Source organism: Molothrus aeneus, unplaced genomic scaffold (assembly GCF_037042795.1).
Source record: "Molothrus aeneus isolate 106 unplaced genomic scaffold, BPBGC_Maene_1.0 scaffold_30, whole genome shotgun sequence".
Taxonomy (NCBI): domain Eukaryota; kingdom Metazoa; phylum Chordata; class Aves; order Passeriformes; family Icteridae; genus Molothrus; species Molothrus aeneus.
Window position 1 is genome coordinate 5364054 of NW_027098964.1, and position 18650 is coordinate 5382703.

Consider the following 18650-nt stretch of genomic DNA (forward strand, 5'->3'; position numbering starts at 1 on the left):
GTTGGGGGGCTTTGGGGGCTTTTATGGGATTTTGGGGCTTTTTGGGGCTTTTTAGGGGATTTTTAGGGGATTCTATGGGGTTTGGGGCTGTTATGGGGTTTGGGGGTTTTTGTTCAGTTGGATTTTTGGGGTTTTTGGGGGGTTTTGGGGGGAATTTTGGGGTTTTTTGTTTGATTTTTGGGGTTTTTGGGGGCTTTGGGGATTTTGGGGCTTTTTGGGGGATTTTAGGGGGTTTGGGGCTGTTATGGGGATTGGGGGTTTTGGTTTGGGTTGGTTTTGGGGGATTTTTGGGGGTTTTTGGGGGGTTTTATGGGTTTTTTGGGGGAATTTTGGGGTTTTTTTGTTGGGGTTTTGGCAGTTTTGGGGGGTTTTTTGTGAGGTTTTTGGGGGATTTTATGGGGTTTGGGGGGATTTTGGTTGGTTTGGATTTTTGGGGTTTGGGGGCGATTTGGGGAGAATTTGGGGGTTTTTTGTTTGGTTTTTGGGGTTTTGGGGGGTTTTATGGGATTTTGAGAGAATTTTGGGGTTTTTTGTTTGATTTGTGAGGTTTTTGGGGGTTTTGGGGCTTTTTGGGGCCTTTGGGGGGTTTGGGGCTGTTATGGGGTCTGGGGGTTTTTGTTTGGGTTGGTTTTGGGGGATTTTTGGGGGGTTTTGGGGGGTTTTATGGGTTTTTTGGGGGAATTTTGGGGTTTTTTTGTTGGGGTTTTGGGAGAATTTTGGGGTTTTTTGTTGGGTTTTTGGGGTTTTTGGGGGGATTTGGGGAGAATTTTGGGGTTTTTTTGTTGGGTTTTTGGGGTTTTGGGGGTTTTGGGGGGGGGTTGGGGGGCTTTGGGGGCTTTTATGGGATTTTGGGGCTTTTTGGGGCTTTTTAGGGGATTTTTAGGGGATTCTATGGGGTTTGGGGCTGTTATGGGGTTTGGGGGTTTTTGTTCAGTTGGATTTTTGGGGTTTTTGGGGGGTTTGGGAGAATTTTGGGGGTTTTTTGTTTGATTTTTGGGGTTTTTCGGGGGTTTGGGGCTTTTTGGGGGATTTTAGGGGGTTTGGGGCTGTTATGGGGTTTGGGGGGTTTTGTTTGGTTGGGTTTTGGGGGATTTTTGGGGTTTTTTGGGAGAATTTGGGGGTTTTTTTGTTGGGTTTTTGGGGTTTTGGGGGGATTTGGGGAGAATTTTGGGGTTTTTTGTTTGGTTTTTGTGGGGTTTGGGTTTTTTGTTCAGTTGGATTTTTGGGGATTTTAGGGGTTTTTGGGGGGGTTTTGGGAGGGTTTTATGGGATTTTGAGAGAACTTTTGGGTTTTTTTGTTTGATTTTTAGGGTTTTTGTGGGGTTTGGGGCTTTTATGGGGTTTGGGGGTTTGTGTTTGGTTTGGATTTTTGGGGTTTTGGGGGGATTTTGGGAGAATTTTGGGGGTTTTTTGTTTGATTTTTGGGCTTTTTGGGAGGTTTTATGGGGTTTTTTTGTTTGGTTTTTGGGGTTTTGGGGATTTTTTGGGGGGGGATTTTGGGAGAATTTTGGGGGTTTTTATTTGAGTTTTGGGGCTTTTATGGGGTTTGGGGGTTTTTGTTTGGGTTGGATTTTTGGGGGGATTTTATGAGGTTTTGGGAGAATTTTTGGGTTTTTTGTTTGATTTTTGGGGTTTTTGTGGGGTTTGGGTTTTTTGTTCAGTTGGATTTTTGGGGATTTTAGGCGGTTTTTGGGGGCTTTATGGGGTTTTGGGAGAATTTTGGGGTTTTTTGTTTGATTTGTGGGGTTTTTGTGGGGTTTGGGGCTTTTATGGGGTTTGGGGGTTTGTGTTTGGTTTGGATTTTTGGGGTTTTGGGGGGATTTTGGGAGAATTTTGGGGGTTTTTATTTGAGTTTTGGGGCTTTTATGGGGTTTGGGGGTTTTTGTTTGGGTTGGATTTTTGGGGGGATTTTATGAGGTTTTGGGAGAATTTTTGGGTTTTTTGTTTGATTTTTAGGGTTTTTGTGGGGTTTGGGGCTTTTATGGGGTTTGGGGGTTTTTGTTTGGGTTGGGTTTTTGGGGGGTTTGGTTTATGGGTTTTTGGGGAGAATTTTGGGGTTTTTTCTTTGATTTTGGGGGTTTTGGGGGGGTTTATGGGGTTTGGGGAAAATTTTGGGATTTTTTGTTTGGTTTTTGGGGTTCTTGTGGGGTTTTTGGCGGTTTTCATCGGATTTGGGGTTGGTTTTTCTTGATTTTTGGGGTTTTCAGGGGTTTTTATCGGGTTTTGGGAGAATTTTGGGGTTTTTTGTTTGATTTGTGGGGTTTTGGGGGCGTTTGGGGGCTTTTATGAGATTTTGGGGCTTTTGGGGGCTTTTTTGGGGATTTTTGGGGGATTTTAGGGGGTTGGGGGGTTTTGTTTGGTTGGGTTTTGGGGGATTTTTGGGGGTTTTTGGGAGAATTTTGGGGTTTTTCTGTTGGGTTTTGGGGGCTTTGTGGGGTTTTTTGTGGGGTTTTATGGGGTTTTTTTTTGTTTGGTTTTTGGGTTTTGGGGAATTTTTTGGGGGGGATTTTGGGGAATTTTGGGGTTTTTTGTTTGATTTTTGGGGTTTTTGTGGGTTTTTTGGGGGGGTTTTATGGGGTTTTTTTGTTTGATCTTGGGGTTTTTGGGGGGTTTGGGGTTTTTATGGGATTTGGGGGTTTTGTTTGGTTGGATTTGTGGGGTTTGGGGAGTTTTGGAAGAATTTTGGGGTTTTTTGTTTGATTTTTGGGGTTTTTGTGGGTTTTTTGGGGGGTTTTATGGGGTTTTCACAGGATTTGGGGGTTATGGGGTTTTTTGTTTGATTTTTGGGGGTTTTGTGGGGTTTTTATCGGGTTTTGTTGTTATTTTGGGGGATTTTGGGTTATTTTGGGATGGTTTGGGGTTTTTTTAAGGCAGTTTTGGGGGATTTTGGGGGGCACTTGGGGAATTTTTGGGGTGGTTTTTGGGGTGATTTTTGGGGCTGTTTTGGGGTGGCTTTGGGGTGGTTTTTGGGGTATTTTTGGGAGGGATTTGGGGTTATTTTGGGGTATTTTTGGGGCTGTTTTGGGATGGTTTTTGGGGTTATGTTGGGGTGTTTTGGGGGTATTATTGGGGTGTTTTTAGGGTGGTTTGGGGGGTATTTTTTGGGGTATTTTTGGGGTTATTTTGGGATTTTTTGGGGGGAGTTGGGGTCGTTTGGGGGTTTGTTTAGGGTGGTTTTTGGGGTGGTTTTGGGGGTTATTTTATGGGGTATTTTTGGGGTTATTTTGGGATTTTTTGGGGTTATTTTGGTGTGGGTTTTGGGGGGGATTTGGGGTTGTTTTTAGGGTGGTTTTTGGGGTATTTTTGGGGTTATTTTCAGGTGGTTTTTGGGGTCATTTGGGGTTGTTTTTAGGGTGTTTTTTGGGGTTATATTGGTGTGGATTTTTGGGGGGATTTGGGGTTGTTTGGGGCTGTTTTTAGGGTGGTTTTGGGGTGGTTTTTGGGGTTATTTTTTGGGGTTATTTTGGGATTTTTTGGGGTTATTTTCAGGTGGTTTTAGGGTGGTTTTGGGGTGGTTTTTGGGGTTATTTTTTGGGGTATTTTTGGGGTTATTTTGGGGTTATTTTGCTGTGGTTTTTGGGGTTATTTTGGGATTTTTGGGGGGTATTTTGGTGTGGATTTTTGGGGGGATTTGGGGTTGTTTGGAGGTATTTTTTTAGGGTGGTTTTTGGGGTTGTTTTTTGGGGTATTTTTGGGGATATTTTCAGGTGGTTTTTGGGGGGATTTGGGGACGTTTGGGGGTATTTTTAGGGTGGTTTTGGGATGGTTTTTGGGGTCATTTGGGGTTGATTTTAGGGTGGTTTTGGGGTGGTTTTCAGGTGGTTTTTGGGGGGATTTTGGGGTTGTTTGGGGCTGTTTTTAGGGCGGTTTTGGGGTTATTTTGCTGTGTTTTTTGGGGTTATTTTGGGATTTTTTGGGGTTATTTTCAGGTGGTTTTTGGGTGGTTTTGGGGTGGTTTTTGGGGTTATTTTTTGGGGTATTCTTGGGGTTATTTTGGGATTTTTGGGGGTTATTTTCAGGTGGTTTTTGGGGTCGTCTGGGGCTGGTTTTGGGCTGGTTTTGGGCTGGTTTTGGGCTGGTTTTGGGGTGGTTTTATGGGGTGTTTTTGGTGTGGTTTTGGGGGTTATTTTTTGGGGTTATTTTGGGATTTTTTGGGGTTATTTTCAGGTGGTTTTGGGGTTGTTTTTAGGGTGGTTTTGGGGTGGTTTTTGGGGTTATTTTTTGGGGTTATTTTGGGATTTTTGGGGGTTATTTTCAGGTGTTTTTTGGGGTTATTTTGGGGTATTTTGGGGGTTATTTTCAGGTGTTTTTGGGGTTATTTTGGGATTTTTTGGGGTTATTTTCAGGTGGTTTTTGGGGTCGTTTGGGGCTGGTTTTAGGGTGGTTTTGGGGTATTTTTGGGGTTATTTTGGGGTATTTTTGGGGTTATTTTCAGGTGGTTTTTGGGGTTATTTTGGGGTATTTTTGGGGTTATTTTCAGGTGTTTTTTGGGGTTATTTTGGGGTATTTTTGGGGATATTTTCAGGTGGTTTTTGGGGTCATTTGGGGTTGTTCGGGGTTGTTTTTGGGGTTGTTTTGGGGTGGTTTTTGGGGTTATTTTCAGGTGGTTTTGGGGGGGGATTTGGGGTTGGTTTTGGGGTGGTTTTGGGGTTATTTTCAGGTGGTTTTGGGGTTGTTTTTAGGGTGGTTTTGGGGTGGTTTTTGGGGTTATTTTTTGGGGTTATTTTGGGATTTTTTGGGGTTATTTTCAGGTGGTTTTAGGGTGGTTTTGGGGTGGTTTTTGGGGTTATTTTTTGGGGTATTTTTGGGGTTATTTTGGGGTTATTTTGCTGTGGTTTTTGGGGTTATTTTGGGATTTTTGGGGGGTATTTTGGTGTGGATTTTTGGGGGGATTTGGGGTTGTTTGGAGGTATTTTTTTAGGGTGGTTTTTGGGGTTGTTTTTTGGGGTATTTTTGGGGATATTTTCAGGTGGTTTTTGGGGGGATTTGGGGACGTTTGGGGGTATTTTTAGGGTGGTTTTGGGATGGTTTTTGGGGTCATTTGGGGTTGGTTTTAGGGTGGTTTTGGGGTGGTTTTCAGGTGGTTTTTGGGGGATTTTGGGGTTGTTTGGGGCTGTTTTTAGGGCAGTTTTGGGGTTATTTTGCTCTGGTTTTTGGGGTTATTTTGGGATTTTTGGGGTTATTTTCAGGTGGTTTTTGGGTGGTTTTGGGGTGGTTTTTGGGGTTATTTTTTGGGGTATTCTTGGGGTTATTTTGGGATTTTTGGGGGTTATTTTCAGGTGGTTTTTGGGGTCGTCTGGGGCTGGTTTTGGGGTGGCTTTGGGGTGGTTTTGGGCTGGTTTTGGGGTGGTTTTATGGGGTGTTTTTGGTGTGGTTTTGGGGGTTATTTTTTGGGGTTATTTTGGGATTTTTTGGGGTTATTTTCAGGTGGTTTTGGGGTCGTTTGGGGCTGGTTTTAGGGTGGTTTTGGGGTGGTTTTGGGGTGTTTTGGGGATATTTTTTGGGGTTATTTTGGGGTTATTTTTTGGGGTTATTTTGGGATTTTTTGGGGTTATTTTCAGGTGGTTTTTGGGGTCGTTTGGGGCTGGTTTTAGGGTGGTTTTGGGGTATTTTTGGGGTTATTTTGGGGTATTTTTGGGGTTATTTTCAGGTGGTTTTTGGGGTTATTTTGGGGTATTTTTGGGGATATTTTCAGGTGTTTTTTGGGGTTATTTTGGGGTATTTTTGGGGATATTTTCAGGTGGTTTTTGGGGTCATTTGGGGTTGTTCGGGGTTGTTTTTGGGGTGGTTTTTGGGGTGGTTTTTGGGGTTATTTTCAGGTGGTTTTGGGGGGGATTTGGGGTTGGTTTTGGGGTGGTTTTTGGGGTTATTTTTTGGGGTTATTTTGGGATTTTTTGGGGTTATTTTCAGGTGGTTTTAGGGTGGTTTTGGGGTGGTTTTTGGGGTTATTTTTTGGGGTTATTTTGGGATTTTGGGGGGTTATTTTCAGGTGGTTTTGGGGTTGTTTTTAGGGTGGTTTTGGGGTGGGTTTTGGGGTTATTTTTTGGGGTTATTTTGGGATTTTTGGGGGTTATTTTCAGGTGTTTTTTGGGGTTATTTTGGGGTATTTTGGGGGTTATTTTCAGGTGTTTTTTGGGGTTATTTTGGGATTTTTTGGGGTTATTTTCAGGTGGTTTTTGGGGTCGTTTGGGGCTGGTTTTAGGGTGGTTTTGGGGTATTTTTGGGGTTATTTTGGGGTATTTTTGGGGATATTTTCAGGTGGTTTTTGGGGTTATTTTGGGGTATTTTTGGGGATATTTTCAGGTGGTTTTTGGGGTCATTTGGGGTTGTTCGGGGTTGTTTTTGGGGTTGTTTTTGGGGTGGTTTTTGGGGTTATTTTCAGGTGGTTTTGGGGGGGATTTGGGGTTGGTTTTGGGGTGGTTTTTGGGGTTATTTTTTGGGGTTATTTTGGGATTTTTGGGGGTTATTTTCAGGTGGTTTTAGGGTGGTTTTGGGGTGGTTTTTGGGGTTATTTTTTGGGGTTATTTTGGGATTTTGGGGGGTTATTTTCAGGTGGTTTTGGGGTTGTTTTTAGGGTGGTTTTGGGGTGGGTTTTGGGGTTATTTTTTGGGGTTATTTTGGGATTTTTGGGGGTTATTTTCAGGTGTTTTTTGGGGTTATTTTGGGGTATTTTGGGGGTTATTTTCAGGTGTTTTTTGGGGTTATTTTGGGATTTTTTGGGGTTATTTTCAGGTGGTTTTTGGGGTCGTTTGGGGCTGGTTTTAGGGTGGTTTTGGGGTATTTTTGGGGTTATTTTGGGGTATTTTTGGGGATATTTTCAGGTGGTTTTTGGGGTTATTTTGGGGTATTTTTGGGGATATTTTCAGGTGGTTTTTGGGGTCATTTGGGGTTGTTCGGGGTTGTTTTTGGGGTTGTTTTTGGGGTGGTTTTTGGGGTTATTTTCAGGTGGTTTTGGGGGGGATTTGGGGTTGGTTTTGGGGTGGTTTTTGGGGTTATTTTTTGGGGTTATTTTGGGATTTTTTGGGGTTATTTTCAGGTGGTTTTGGGGTCGTTTGGGGCTGGTTTTAGGGTGGTTTTGGGGTGGTTTTGGGGTGTTTTGGGGATATTTTTTGGGGTTATTTTGGGGATATTTTTTGGGGTTATTTTGGGATTTTTTGGGGTTATTTTCAGGTGGTTTTGGGGTGGTTTTGGGGTGGTTTTATGGGGTTATTTTGGGATTTTTTGGGGTTATTTTCAGGTGGTTTTTGGGGTCGTTTGGGGCTGGTTTGGGGCTGGTTTTGGGGTGGTTTTATGGGGTGTTTTTGGTGTGGTTTTTGGGGTTATTTTTTGGGGTTATTTTGGGATTTTGGGGGGTTATTTTCAGGTGGTTTTGGGGTGGTTTTTAGGGTGTTTTTAGGGCGGTTTTTGGGGTTCTGTTCTCACCACTGGACGAGTTTCCCCCGCAGCCCCCGGGCGGGTTTGGAGCCCCCGAGCTCCTTCTGGACCACGTGGAAGGGGTAGAGGACATCAATGGGCAGCTCCACGAACACGGGGCCTGGGGACAGCCCAAAACGGCCCCAATCCATCAGGGGCACCCCAAAACCAAACCCCACAGCGGGACCCCAAAAAAAAAAAAAAACCCAAGAAAATCACCCAAAAAACCCCAAAAAATCACCCAAAAAACCACAAAAAATCACAAAAAACCCACAAAAAAATCACAAAAAACCCCACCAAAAATCACAAAAAACCCACAAAAAATCACCCAAAAAAGCACAAAAAAATCACAAAAAACCCCAAAAAAATCACAAAAAAACCCACAAGAAACCCACAAAAAAATCACCCAAAAAAACCCCCAAAAAAATCACAAAAAAACCCACAAAAAAATCACAAAAAACCCACAAAAAATCACCCAAAAAACCCACAAAAAAATCACCCAAAAAACCACAAAAAAAATCACAAAAAACCCACAAAAAAATCACAAAAAACCCACAAAAAATCACAAAAAAACCCACAAAAAATCACAAAAAACCCACAAAAAATCACAAAAAACCCACAAAAAATCACCCAAAAAACCCCAAAAAAATCACCCAAAAAACCACAAAAAAAATCACAAAAAACCCACAAAAAAACCCCATAGAAAACCCAAAAGCCCTGCAAGGGCGGGGAGAAACCAAACCCCACAGCGGGACCCCAAAGACAAAAAAAAAAAACCAAAAAATCACCCAAAAAACCCCAAAAAATCACAAAAAACCCACAAAAAATCACCCAAAAAACCCCCAAAAAAATCACCCAAAAAACCACAAAAAAATCACAAAAAAATCACAAAAAAACCCACAAAAAATCCACAAAAAAATCACCCAAAAAAATCCCAAAAAAATCACCCAAAAAACCACCAAAAAATCACAAAAAACCCACAAAAAATCACAAAAAATCACAAAAAACCCACAAAAAATCACCCAAAAAACCCCAAAAAAATCACCCAAAAAACCCACCAAAAAATCACCCAAAAAACCACAAAAAAACCCACAAAAAAAACCCCAGAGAAAACCCAAAAGCCCTGCAAGGGCGGGGAGAAACCAAACCCCACAGCGGGACCCCAAAGACAAAAAAAAACCCCAAAAAAATGAGCCCCAAAAACCAAAAAAATCACCCAAAACATCACCCAAAAAAACCCACAAAAAACCCACAAAAAAACCCCAAAAAACCACAGAAAAACACCCAGAAAACCTCAAATCCCTTCAAGGGAGTTGAGAACCCAAATCCCACAGCAGGACCCAAAAAGAAAAAAAAACCCAATAAAAAACCACCCCTAAAAACCAAAAAAAACCACCCAAAAAACCCCCAAAAAACAAAAAAAAACCCAAAAAACCATAAAAAAACCCAAAAAAGAACCCAAAAAACCCCACAAAAAACCCCATAGAGAACCCCAAATCCCAATAAAAAAACCACCTCCAAAAACCAAAAAAAAACAAAAAACCCCCAAAAAATCACAAAAAAACCCACAAAAAAAACCCCATAGAAAACCTCAAATCCCTTCAAGGGGGTTTGAGAACCCAAATCCCACAGCAGGACCCCAAAAGAAAAAAACCCAATTAAAAAACAGCCCCAAAAACAAAAAAAAAATCACCCAAAAAACCCCCCAAAAACCCACAAAAAAAAGTGAAAAAAAACCACAAAAAACCCCAAAAAACCACCCAAAAAAACCCCAAAAAACCCCAAAAAAAGGTGAAAAAACCACAAAAACCCCAAGAAAACCCACAAAAAACCCCAGAAAAAGCCCAAAAACCCCAAAATTCCTTCAAGGGGGTTTGAGAACCCAAATCCCACAGCAGGACCCAAAAAAACCCCAAAAATTCCCTCCAAAATCAAGCAAAAAATCCCAAAAATCCACTTAAAATAAACAAAAAAAAACCCAAAAAATCCCAAATTCAGGGGATCACCCCAAAAATCCCTTCAAGGGGTTTGAGAACCCAAATCCCACAGCAGGACCCCAAAAAATTCCCCAAAAAATCCCCAAAAATCCCAAAAACATCTCAAGGAAAATTTGGGATTTCTCCCATCCCAAATTCTCATTTTGGGGCCGAATTTGGAACCCCAAATCCCAGAAAATTTTGGGATTCCCAACCCAAAACTTCTCTCCATGGGAATTTTGGGATTCCTCCCATCCCAAATCCCCATTTTGGGGCCGATTTTGGGATCTCAAATCCCAGAAAATTTTGGGATTCGAACCCATGGGAATTTTGGGATATTTTTGGGATATTTTTGGGAATTTTGGGATCTCTGGTCCCTCCTCACCAGGCGTCCCCTCCATGGCGTTGGTGCAGGGTGGGGATGGAAATTCCCGATTCCAAGGAAATTTGGGGAATTTTTGGGGAATTTTTGGGGTATTTTTGGGATATTTTTGGGAATTTTGGGGATGTTTTTGGGGAATTTTTGGGGAGCTCCGGTCCCTGCTCACCGGGCGTCCCCTCCAGGGCGTTGGTGCAGGGTGGGGATGGAAATTCCCAATCCCAAGGGATTTTTGGGATTCCAAGCCAGGGGAAATTTGGGGAATTTTTGGGATATTTTAGGGATATTTTGGGATATTTTGGGGATATTTTTGGGATATTTTTGGGGAATTTTTGGGAAATTTTGGGGAATTTAGGGAATTCTGGTCCCTCCTCACCGGGCGTCCCCTCCATGGCAATGGCGCAGGGTGGGGACGGAAATTCCCAATCCCAAGGAAATTTTGGGATTCCAAGCCAGGGGAATTTTCGGGGGAATTTTGGGGATATTTTAGGGATATTTTGGGATATTTTGGGATATTTTTGGGATATTTTTGGGGAATTTTTGGGAAATTTTGGGGAATTTAGGGAATTCTGGTCCCTCCTCACCGGGCGTCCCCTCCATGGCAATGGCGCAGGGTGGGGACGGAAATTCCCAATCCCAAGGAAATTTTGGGATTCCAAGCCAGGGGAAATTTGGGGAATTTTTGGGATATTTTAGGGATATTTTGGGATATTTTGGGGATATTTTTGGGATATTTTTGGGGAATTTTTGGGAAATTTTGGGGAATTTAGGGAATTCTGGTCCCTCCTCACCGGGCGTCCCCTCCATGGCAATGGCGCAGGGTGGGGACGGAAATTCCCAATCCCAAGGAAATTTTGGGATTCCAAGCCAGGGGAATTTTCGGGGGAATTTTTGGGGAATTTTTGGGGTATTTTTGGGATATTTTGGGGATATTTTTGGGATATTTTTGGGGAATTTTTGGGAAATTTTGGGGAATTTAGGGAATTCTGGTCCCTCCTCACCGGGCGTCCCCTCCATGGCAATGGCGCAGGGTGGGGACGGAAATTCCCAATCCCAAGGAAATTTTGGGATTCCAAGCCAGGGGAATTTTCGGGGGAATTTTGGGGATATTTTAGGGATATTTTGGGATATTTTGGGATATTTTTGGGATATTTTTGGGGAATTTTTGGGAAATTTTGGGGAATTTAGGGAATTCTGGTCCCTCCTCACCGGGCGTCCCCTCCATGGCAATGGCGCAGGGTGGGGACGGAAATTCCCAATCCCAAGGAAATTTTGGGATTCCAAGCCAGGGGAAATTTGGGGAATTTTTGGGATATTTTAGGGATATTTTGGGATATTTTGGGGATATTTTTGGGATATTTTTGGGGAATTTTTGGGAAATTTTGGGGAATTTAGGGAATTCTGGTCCCTCCTCACCGGGCGTCCCCTCCATGGCAATGGCGCAGGGTGGGGACGGAAATTCCCAATCCCAAGGAAATTTTGGGATTCCAAGCCAGGGGAAATTTGGGGAATTTTTGGGATATTTTAGGGATATTTTGGGATATTTTGGGGATATTTTTGGGATATTTTTGGGGAATTTTTGGGAAATTTTGGGGAATTTAGGGAATTCTGGTCCCTCCTCACCGGGCGTCCCCTCCATGGCGTTGGTGCAGGGTGGGGACGGAAATTCCCAATCCCAAGGAAATTTTGGGATTCCAAGCCAGGGGAATTTTCGGGGGAATTTTGGGGATATTTTAGGGATATTTTGGGATATTTTGGGGATATTTTTGGGATATTTTTGGGGAATTTTTGGGAAATTTTGGGGAATTTAGGGAATTCTGGTCCCTCCTCACCGGGCGTCCCCTCCATGGCAATGGCGCAGGGTGGGGACGGAAATTCCCAATCCCAAGGAAATTTTGGGATTCCAAGCCAGGGGAATTTTCGGGGGAATTTTGGGGATATTTTAGGGATATTTTGGGATATTTTGGGATATTTTGGGGATATTTTTGGGAATTTTTGGGGAGCTCCGGTCCCTGCTCACCGGGCGTGCCCTCCATGGCGGTGGCGATGGCGCGGCGCAGGGTGGGGACGATGTCGCGCACGGCGCGCACGGAGAGCGCGGATTTGCACAGGGTCCGGAACAGCGGCAGCTGCGGGATGTCCTGGAGAGCCCCGCGGCCCTGGGAATGAGGGAATTCTGGGAAATCTGGGAATTCTGGGGATTCTGGGAATTCTGGGGAATTCGGGAATTCTGGGAATTCTGGGAGTTCTGGGAAATCTGGGAATTCTGGGATTCAGAACAGCAGCAGCTGCGGGATGTCCTGGAGAGCCCCGCGGCCCTGGAACGAGGGAATGAGGGAATTCTGGGAATTTGGGAATTCTGGGATTCGGGAACAGCGGCAGCTGCGGGATGTCCTGGAGAGCCCCGCGGCCCTGGAACGAGGGAATTCTGGGAATTCTGGGAATTTGGGAAATGTGGGAATTCGGGAATTCTGGGAAATCTGGGAATTCTGGGAAATGTGGGAAATCTGGGATTTGGGAATGGCAAAGGGGATTCAGGAACAGCGGCAGCTGCGGGATGTCCTGGAGAGCCCCGCGGCCCTGGGACGAGGGAATGAGGGAATTCTGGGAATTCTGGGAAATCTGGGAAAACTGGGAATTCTGGGAATTCTGGGAATTCAGGAATGGCAAAGGGGATTTAGGAACAGCGGCAGCTGCGGGATGTCCTGGAGAGCCCCGCGGCCCTGGGACGAGGGAAGGAGGGAATTCTGGGAATTCGGGAATTCTGGGGAATCTGGGAATTCTGGGGAATCTGGGAATTCTGGGATTCAGGAACAGCGGCAGCTGCGGGATGTCCTGGAGAGCCCCGCGGCCCTGGGAATGAGGGAATGAAGGAATTCTGGGAATTCTGGGGAATTTGGGAATTCTGGGAAATGTGGGAATTTGGGAATGGCAAAGGGGATTCGGGAACAGCGGCAGCTGCGGGATGTCCTGGAGAGCCCCGCGGCCCTGGGAATGAGGGAATTCTGGGAAATCTGGGAAATCTGGGAAATGTGGGAATTCTGGGAAATCTGGGAATTCTGGGAAATCTGGGAATTCTGGGATTCAGGAACAGCGGCAGCTGCGGGATGTCCTGGAGAGCCCCGCGGCCCTGGGAATGAGGGAATTTGGGAATTCTGGGAAATCTGGGAATTCTGGGGATTCTGGGAAATCTGGGAATTCTGGGAAATCTGGGAATTTGGGAATTCGGGAATGGCAAAGGGGATTCAGGAACAGCAGCACCTGCGGGATGTCCTGGAGAGCCCCGCGGCCCTGGGAATGAGGGAATTCTGGGAAATCTGGGAAATCTGGGAAATGTGGGAATTCTGGGAAATCTGGGAATTCTGGGAATTCTGGGAAATCTGGGAATTCTGGGAAATCTGGGAATTCTGGGGATTCTGGGAAATCTGGGAAATCTGGGAATTCTGGGATTCAGGAACAGCGGCAGCTGCGGGATGTCCTGGAGAGCCCCGCGGCCCTGGGACGAGGGAATTCTGGGAAATCTGGGAATTCTGGGGATTCTGGGAAATCTGGGAATTCTGGGAATTCTGGGAATTCTGGGAATTCTGGGAATTTGGGAATTCGGGAATGGCAAAGGGGATTCAGGAACAGCAGCACCTGCGGGATGTCCTGGAGAGCCCCGCGGCCCTGGGAATGAGGGAATTCTGGGAAATCTGGGAAATCTGGGAAATGTGGGAATTCTGGGAAATCTGGGAATTCTGGGAAATCTGGGAAATCTGGGATTCAGGAACAGCGGCAGCTGCGGGATGTCCTGGAGAGCCCCGCGGCCCTGGGAATGAGGGAATTCTGGGAATTCTGGGAATTCTGGGAAATCTGGGAAATCTGGGAATTCTGGGAAATCTGGGAATTCTGGGAAATCTGGGAATTTGGGAATTCGGGAATGGCAAAGGGGATTCAGGAACAGCAGCACCTGCGGGATGTCCTGGAGAGCCCCGCGGCCCTGGGAATGAGGGAATTCTGGGAAATCTGGGAAATCTGGGAAATGTGGGAATTCTGGGAAATCTGGGAATTCTGGGAAATCTGGGAATTCTGGGATTCAGGAACAGCGGCAGCTGCGGGATGTCCTGGAGAGCCCCGCGGCCCTGGGAATGAGGGAATTTGGGAATTCTGGGAAATCTGGGAATTCTGGGGATTCTGGGAAATCTGGGAATTCTGGGAAATCTGGGAATTTGGGAATTCGGGAATGGCAAAGGGGATTCAGGAACAGCAGCACCTGCGGGATGTCCTGGAGAGCCCCGCGGCCCTGGGAATGAGGGAATTCTGGGAAATCTGGGAAATCTGGGAAATGTGGGAATTCTGGGAAATCTGGGAATTCTGGGAATTCTGGGAAATCTGGGAATTCTGGGAAATCTGGGAATTCTGGGGATTCTGGGAAATCTGGGAAATCTGGGAATTCTGGGATTCAGGAACAGCGGCAGCTGCGGGATGTCCTGGAGAGCCCCGCGGCCCTGGGACGAGGGAATTCTGGGAAATCTGGGAATTCTGGGGATTCTGGGAAATCTGGGAATTCTGGGAATTCTGGGAATTCTGGGAATTCTGGGAATTTGGGAATTCGGGAATGGCAAAGGGGATTCAGGAACAGCAGCACCTGCGGGATGTCCTGGAGAGCCCCGCGGCCCTGGGAATGAGGGAATTCTGGGAAATCTGGGAAATCTGGGAAATGTGGGAATTCTGGGAATTTGGGAATTCTGGGAATTCTGGGATTCAGGAACAGCGGCAGCTGCGGGATGTCCTGGAGAGCCCCGCGGCCCTGGGACGAGGGAATGAGGGAATTCTGGGAATTCTGGGAGTTCTGGGAAATGTGGGAATTCTGGGAATTCTGGGAGTTCTGGGAAATCTGGGAATCTGGGAATTCGGGAATGGCAAAGGGGATTCGGGAACAGCGGCAGCTGCGGGATGTCCTGGAGAGCCCCGCGGCCCTGGAACAAGGGAAGGAGGGAATTCTGGGAAATGTGGGAATTCTGGGAATCTGGGAATTCTGGGAAATCTGGGAATTCTGGGAAATGTGGGAATTCTGGGATTCAGGAACAGCGGCAGCTGCGGGATGTCCTGGAGAGCCCCGCGGCCCTGGGAATGAGGGAATTCTGGGAAATGTGGGAATTCTGGGAAATCTGGGATTCAGGAACAGCAGCACCTGCGGGATGTCCTGGAGAGCCCCGCGGCCCTGGGAATGAGGGAATTCTGGGGAATGTGGGAATTCTGGGAAATCTGGGAATCTGGGAATTTGGGAATGGCAAAGGGGATTCGGGAACAGCGGCAGCTGCGGGATGTCCTGGAGAGCCCCGCGGCCCTGGAACGAGGGAATGAGGGAATTCTGGGAAATGTGGGAATTCTGGGAATCTGGGAATTCTGGGGAATCTCAGAATTCTGGGAATTCTGGAATGGCAAAGGGGATTTAGGAACAGCAGCAGCTGCGGGATGTCCTGGAGAGCCCCACGGCTCTGGAATGAGGGAATGAGGGAATGAGGGAATTCCAGAATTCAGGTACTTGGGAATGGCCTTGGGAATTTGGAAATGGCATCGAAAATTCCGGAATGGCAAAAAGGATTTGGGAATGGGCATTGAAAATTCCAAAATGGCATCAGAAATCTGGGAATGGCATCGTGGATTTGGGAATGGCATCGTGGATTTGGGAATGGGCATCAGGAACTTCAAAAGGGCACCAGGAATTTGGGAATGGGCATTGGGAAGTTGGGAATGGGCACCGGGAATTTGGGAATGGCACTGAGAACTCCAGAATGGCACCAAAAATTTGGGAATGGCAAAGGGAAATCCAAAATGGCGCAAGGAATTTCGGAATGGCATTGGGGATTTGGGAATTTGGGAATGGGCACAAAAAAATTTGGGAATGGCATCGGGACTTTGGGAATGATATCAAAAATTTGGGAATGGGAAAGGGAATTGGGAAATGGAATTGGGAATTTGGGAATGGGCATTGTGAATTCCAAAACAGCACCAGGAATTTGGGATTGGCATCAAAAATTTGGTAATGGGCAGCGGGAATTCGGGAATGGGCGTCGGGAATTCGAAAATGGCGTCAGGAATTTAGGAATGAGTGTTGGGAATTCGGGAATGGGCGTTGGGAATTCGGGATTGGGCGTCGGGAATTCAGGATTGGCAGAGGGAATTCGGGATTGGGCGTCGGGAATTTGGGATCGGCAGCGGGAATTCGGGAATGGGCATTGGGAATTCCAAAATGGCGTCAGGAATTCGGGAATGGGCTTTGGGAATCCGGGATCGGCGTCGGGAATTCGGGATTGGCGTCGGGAATTCAGGAATGGGCATTGGGAATTCCAAAATGGCGTCAGGAATTCGGGATTGGGCGTCGGGAATTCGGGATCGGCGTCGGGACTCGGGCCAAAGGAGGGACATCCTGGGGCAGTGCCCACCTTCTGCAGGGAGGCGGCGGCGCCGCCCAGCAGCAGCAGCGGGGACTCGGCCATCTGCGCGTTCTTGACGGCCGTCACCGCGTTGGTGACACCGGGACCCGCCGTCACCGCCGCCACGCCGATGCGGCCTGCGGGGACAGCGGGCGGGGTGGCACCACGGGGGCGCCAAGGGGGCATCGTATTGGCTCCATGGTGGCACCAATACGGCACCAAGGTGACACCATGGTGGGACCAAGGTGGCCTACAGATGGTGGCACCAAGATGGCTTCAAGGTGGCGCCAAGGTGGCACCACGGTGGCCTACAGATGGTGCTAAGGTGGCACCAACATGGCCCCAAGATGGCTTCAAGGTGGCGCCAAGGTGGCACCATAGTGGCATCAAGGTGGTGGCAAGGTGACACCATAGTGGCACCAAGGTGGCACCAAGATGGCCTCAAGATGGCTTCAAGGTGGCGCCAAGGTGGCACCAAGATGGCTTCAAGGTGGCGCCAAGGTGACACCAAGGTGGCCCACAGATGGTGCCAAGGTGGCACCAAGATGGCTTCAAGGTGGCGCCAAGGTGACACCATAGTGGCACCAAGGTGGTGGCAAGGTGACACCATAGTGGCACCAAGGTGGCACCAAGATGGCCTCAAGATGGTGCCAAGGTGGCACCAAGATGGCTTCAAGGTGGCGCCAAGGTGACACCATGGTGGCACCAAGGTGGTGGCAAGGTGACACCATGGTGGGACCAAGGTGGCCTACAGATGGTGGCACCAAGGTGGCACCGAGACGGCCTCAAGATGGCTTCAAGGTGGCACCTAGGTGGCAACGAGATGGTGCCAAGGTGACATCGTGGTGGCACCAAAACAGCATCAAGATGGCTCCATGGTGGCACCAAGGTGGCCTCAAGATGGCGTTAAGATAGCAGCAAGGTGACATCATGGTGGCACCAAGGTGGCAACAAGGCAGCACCAAGGTGGCATCATATTGGCTCCATGGTGGCGTCAAGATGGCACCAAGATGGCACCAAGATGGCACCAAGATGGCGCCAAGGTGGAGCCAAAGTGGCACCAAGATGGCTCCATGGTGGCACCAAGGTGGCATCAATATGGCCTCAAGATGGTGCCAAGGTGACACCAAAATAGCTTCAAGATGGCACCAAAATGGCTTCAAGATGGTGCCTAGGCAGCACCATGGTGGCATCATGGTGGCACCCAGATGGCACCAATATGGCTTCAAGATGGCACCAAGGTGGCCTCAGGATGGCTTCAAGATGGCCTCAAGGTGGCACCAAGGTGGCCTCAAGATGGCACCAAGATGGCATCAATATGCGTCCAAGGTGGCACAAAAATGGCACCAAGATGGCACCAAGATGGCGCCAAGGTAACATTGTGGTGGCACCGTGGTGGCATCAAGGTTGCACCAAGGTGACATCAAGATGGCCTCCAATATGGCCTCAAGATGGCACCAAGATTGCACCAAGGTGCCATCATGGTGGCGCCAAGATGGCCTCAAGATGGCGCCAAGGTGGAGCCAAAGTGGCACCAAGATGGCTCCATGGTGGCACCAAGATGACATCAAGATGGCACCAAGATGGCACCAAGGTGGAGCCAAAGTGGCACCAAGATGACACCATGGTGACATCGTGATGGCACCAAGATGACATCAAGGTGGCACCAAGGTGGCTCTAAAATGGCGCCAAGGTGGCCTCAAGATGGACAGACGGCCTCAGGGTGGGACACCCCAAAACCCTCTGGAGATGTTGGCCATGGGGCCACCTCCATCCCTTGGGGACAAAATGGGGACAAATGGGGACAAAATGGGGGCGAAATGGGGACAAATGCCACCCTGGACACCCCAAAGTCCTTGAACCCTCTGAAGTCACCCAAGACCCACCACCATGAGACACCCCAAAACCCTTTGCAGATGTTGGCCATGGGGCCACCTCCCCGTGCCACCTTCAACTCTTGGGGACAAACGGGGACAACTGGGGACAAATCCAACCCTGGACACCCCAAAGTCCTGGAACCCTCTGAAGTCACCCAAGACCCACCAAGGAGGGACACCCCAAAACCCTCTGGAGATGTTGGCCATGGGGCCACCTCCATCCCTTGGGGACAAATGGGGACAAAATGGGGACAAATGGGGACAAAATGGGGACAAATGCCACCCTGGACATCCCAAAGTCCTTGAACCTTTTCAGCTGACCTAGAACCCCACCACCATGGGACACCCCAAAACCCTTTGCAGATGTTGGCCATGGGGCCACCTCCATCCCGTGGGGACAAAATGGGGACAAATGGGGACAAAATGGGGGTGAAATGGGGACAAATGCCACCCTGGACATCCCAAAGTCCTTGAACCCTCTCAGGTGACCTAGAACCCCACCACCATGGGACACCCCAAAACCCTCTGCAGATGTTGGCCATGGGGCCACCTCCATCCCGTGGGGACAAAATGGGGACAGCTGGGG

At 47.5% G+C, this 18650-nt stretch overlaps 1 protein-coding gene across 1 annotated transcript in view; it reads right to left on the minus strand.

Moving 5' to 3' along the window:
• ILVBL (ilvB acetolactate synthase like) overlaps positions 1–18650 on the minus strand; it is a 37373-nt gene that overhangs the window by 14589 nt on the left and 4134 nt on the right. The window contains exons 4-6 of the mRNA XM_066570384.1: positions 16197–16324; positions 11789–11927; positions 7423–7534 (exon numbers count right to left, since the gene is read on the minus strand). Of these exons, the coding sequence (XP_066426481.1) occupies positions 7423–7534; positions 11789–11927; positions 16197–16324 (379 nt within the window). The remainder of the gene's footprint in view (positions 1–7422; positions 7535–11788; positions 11928–16196; positions 16325–18650) is intronic.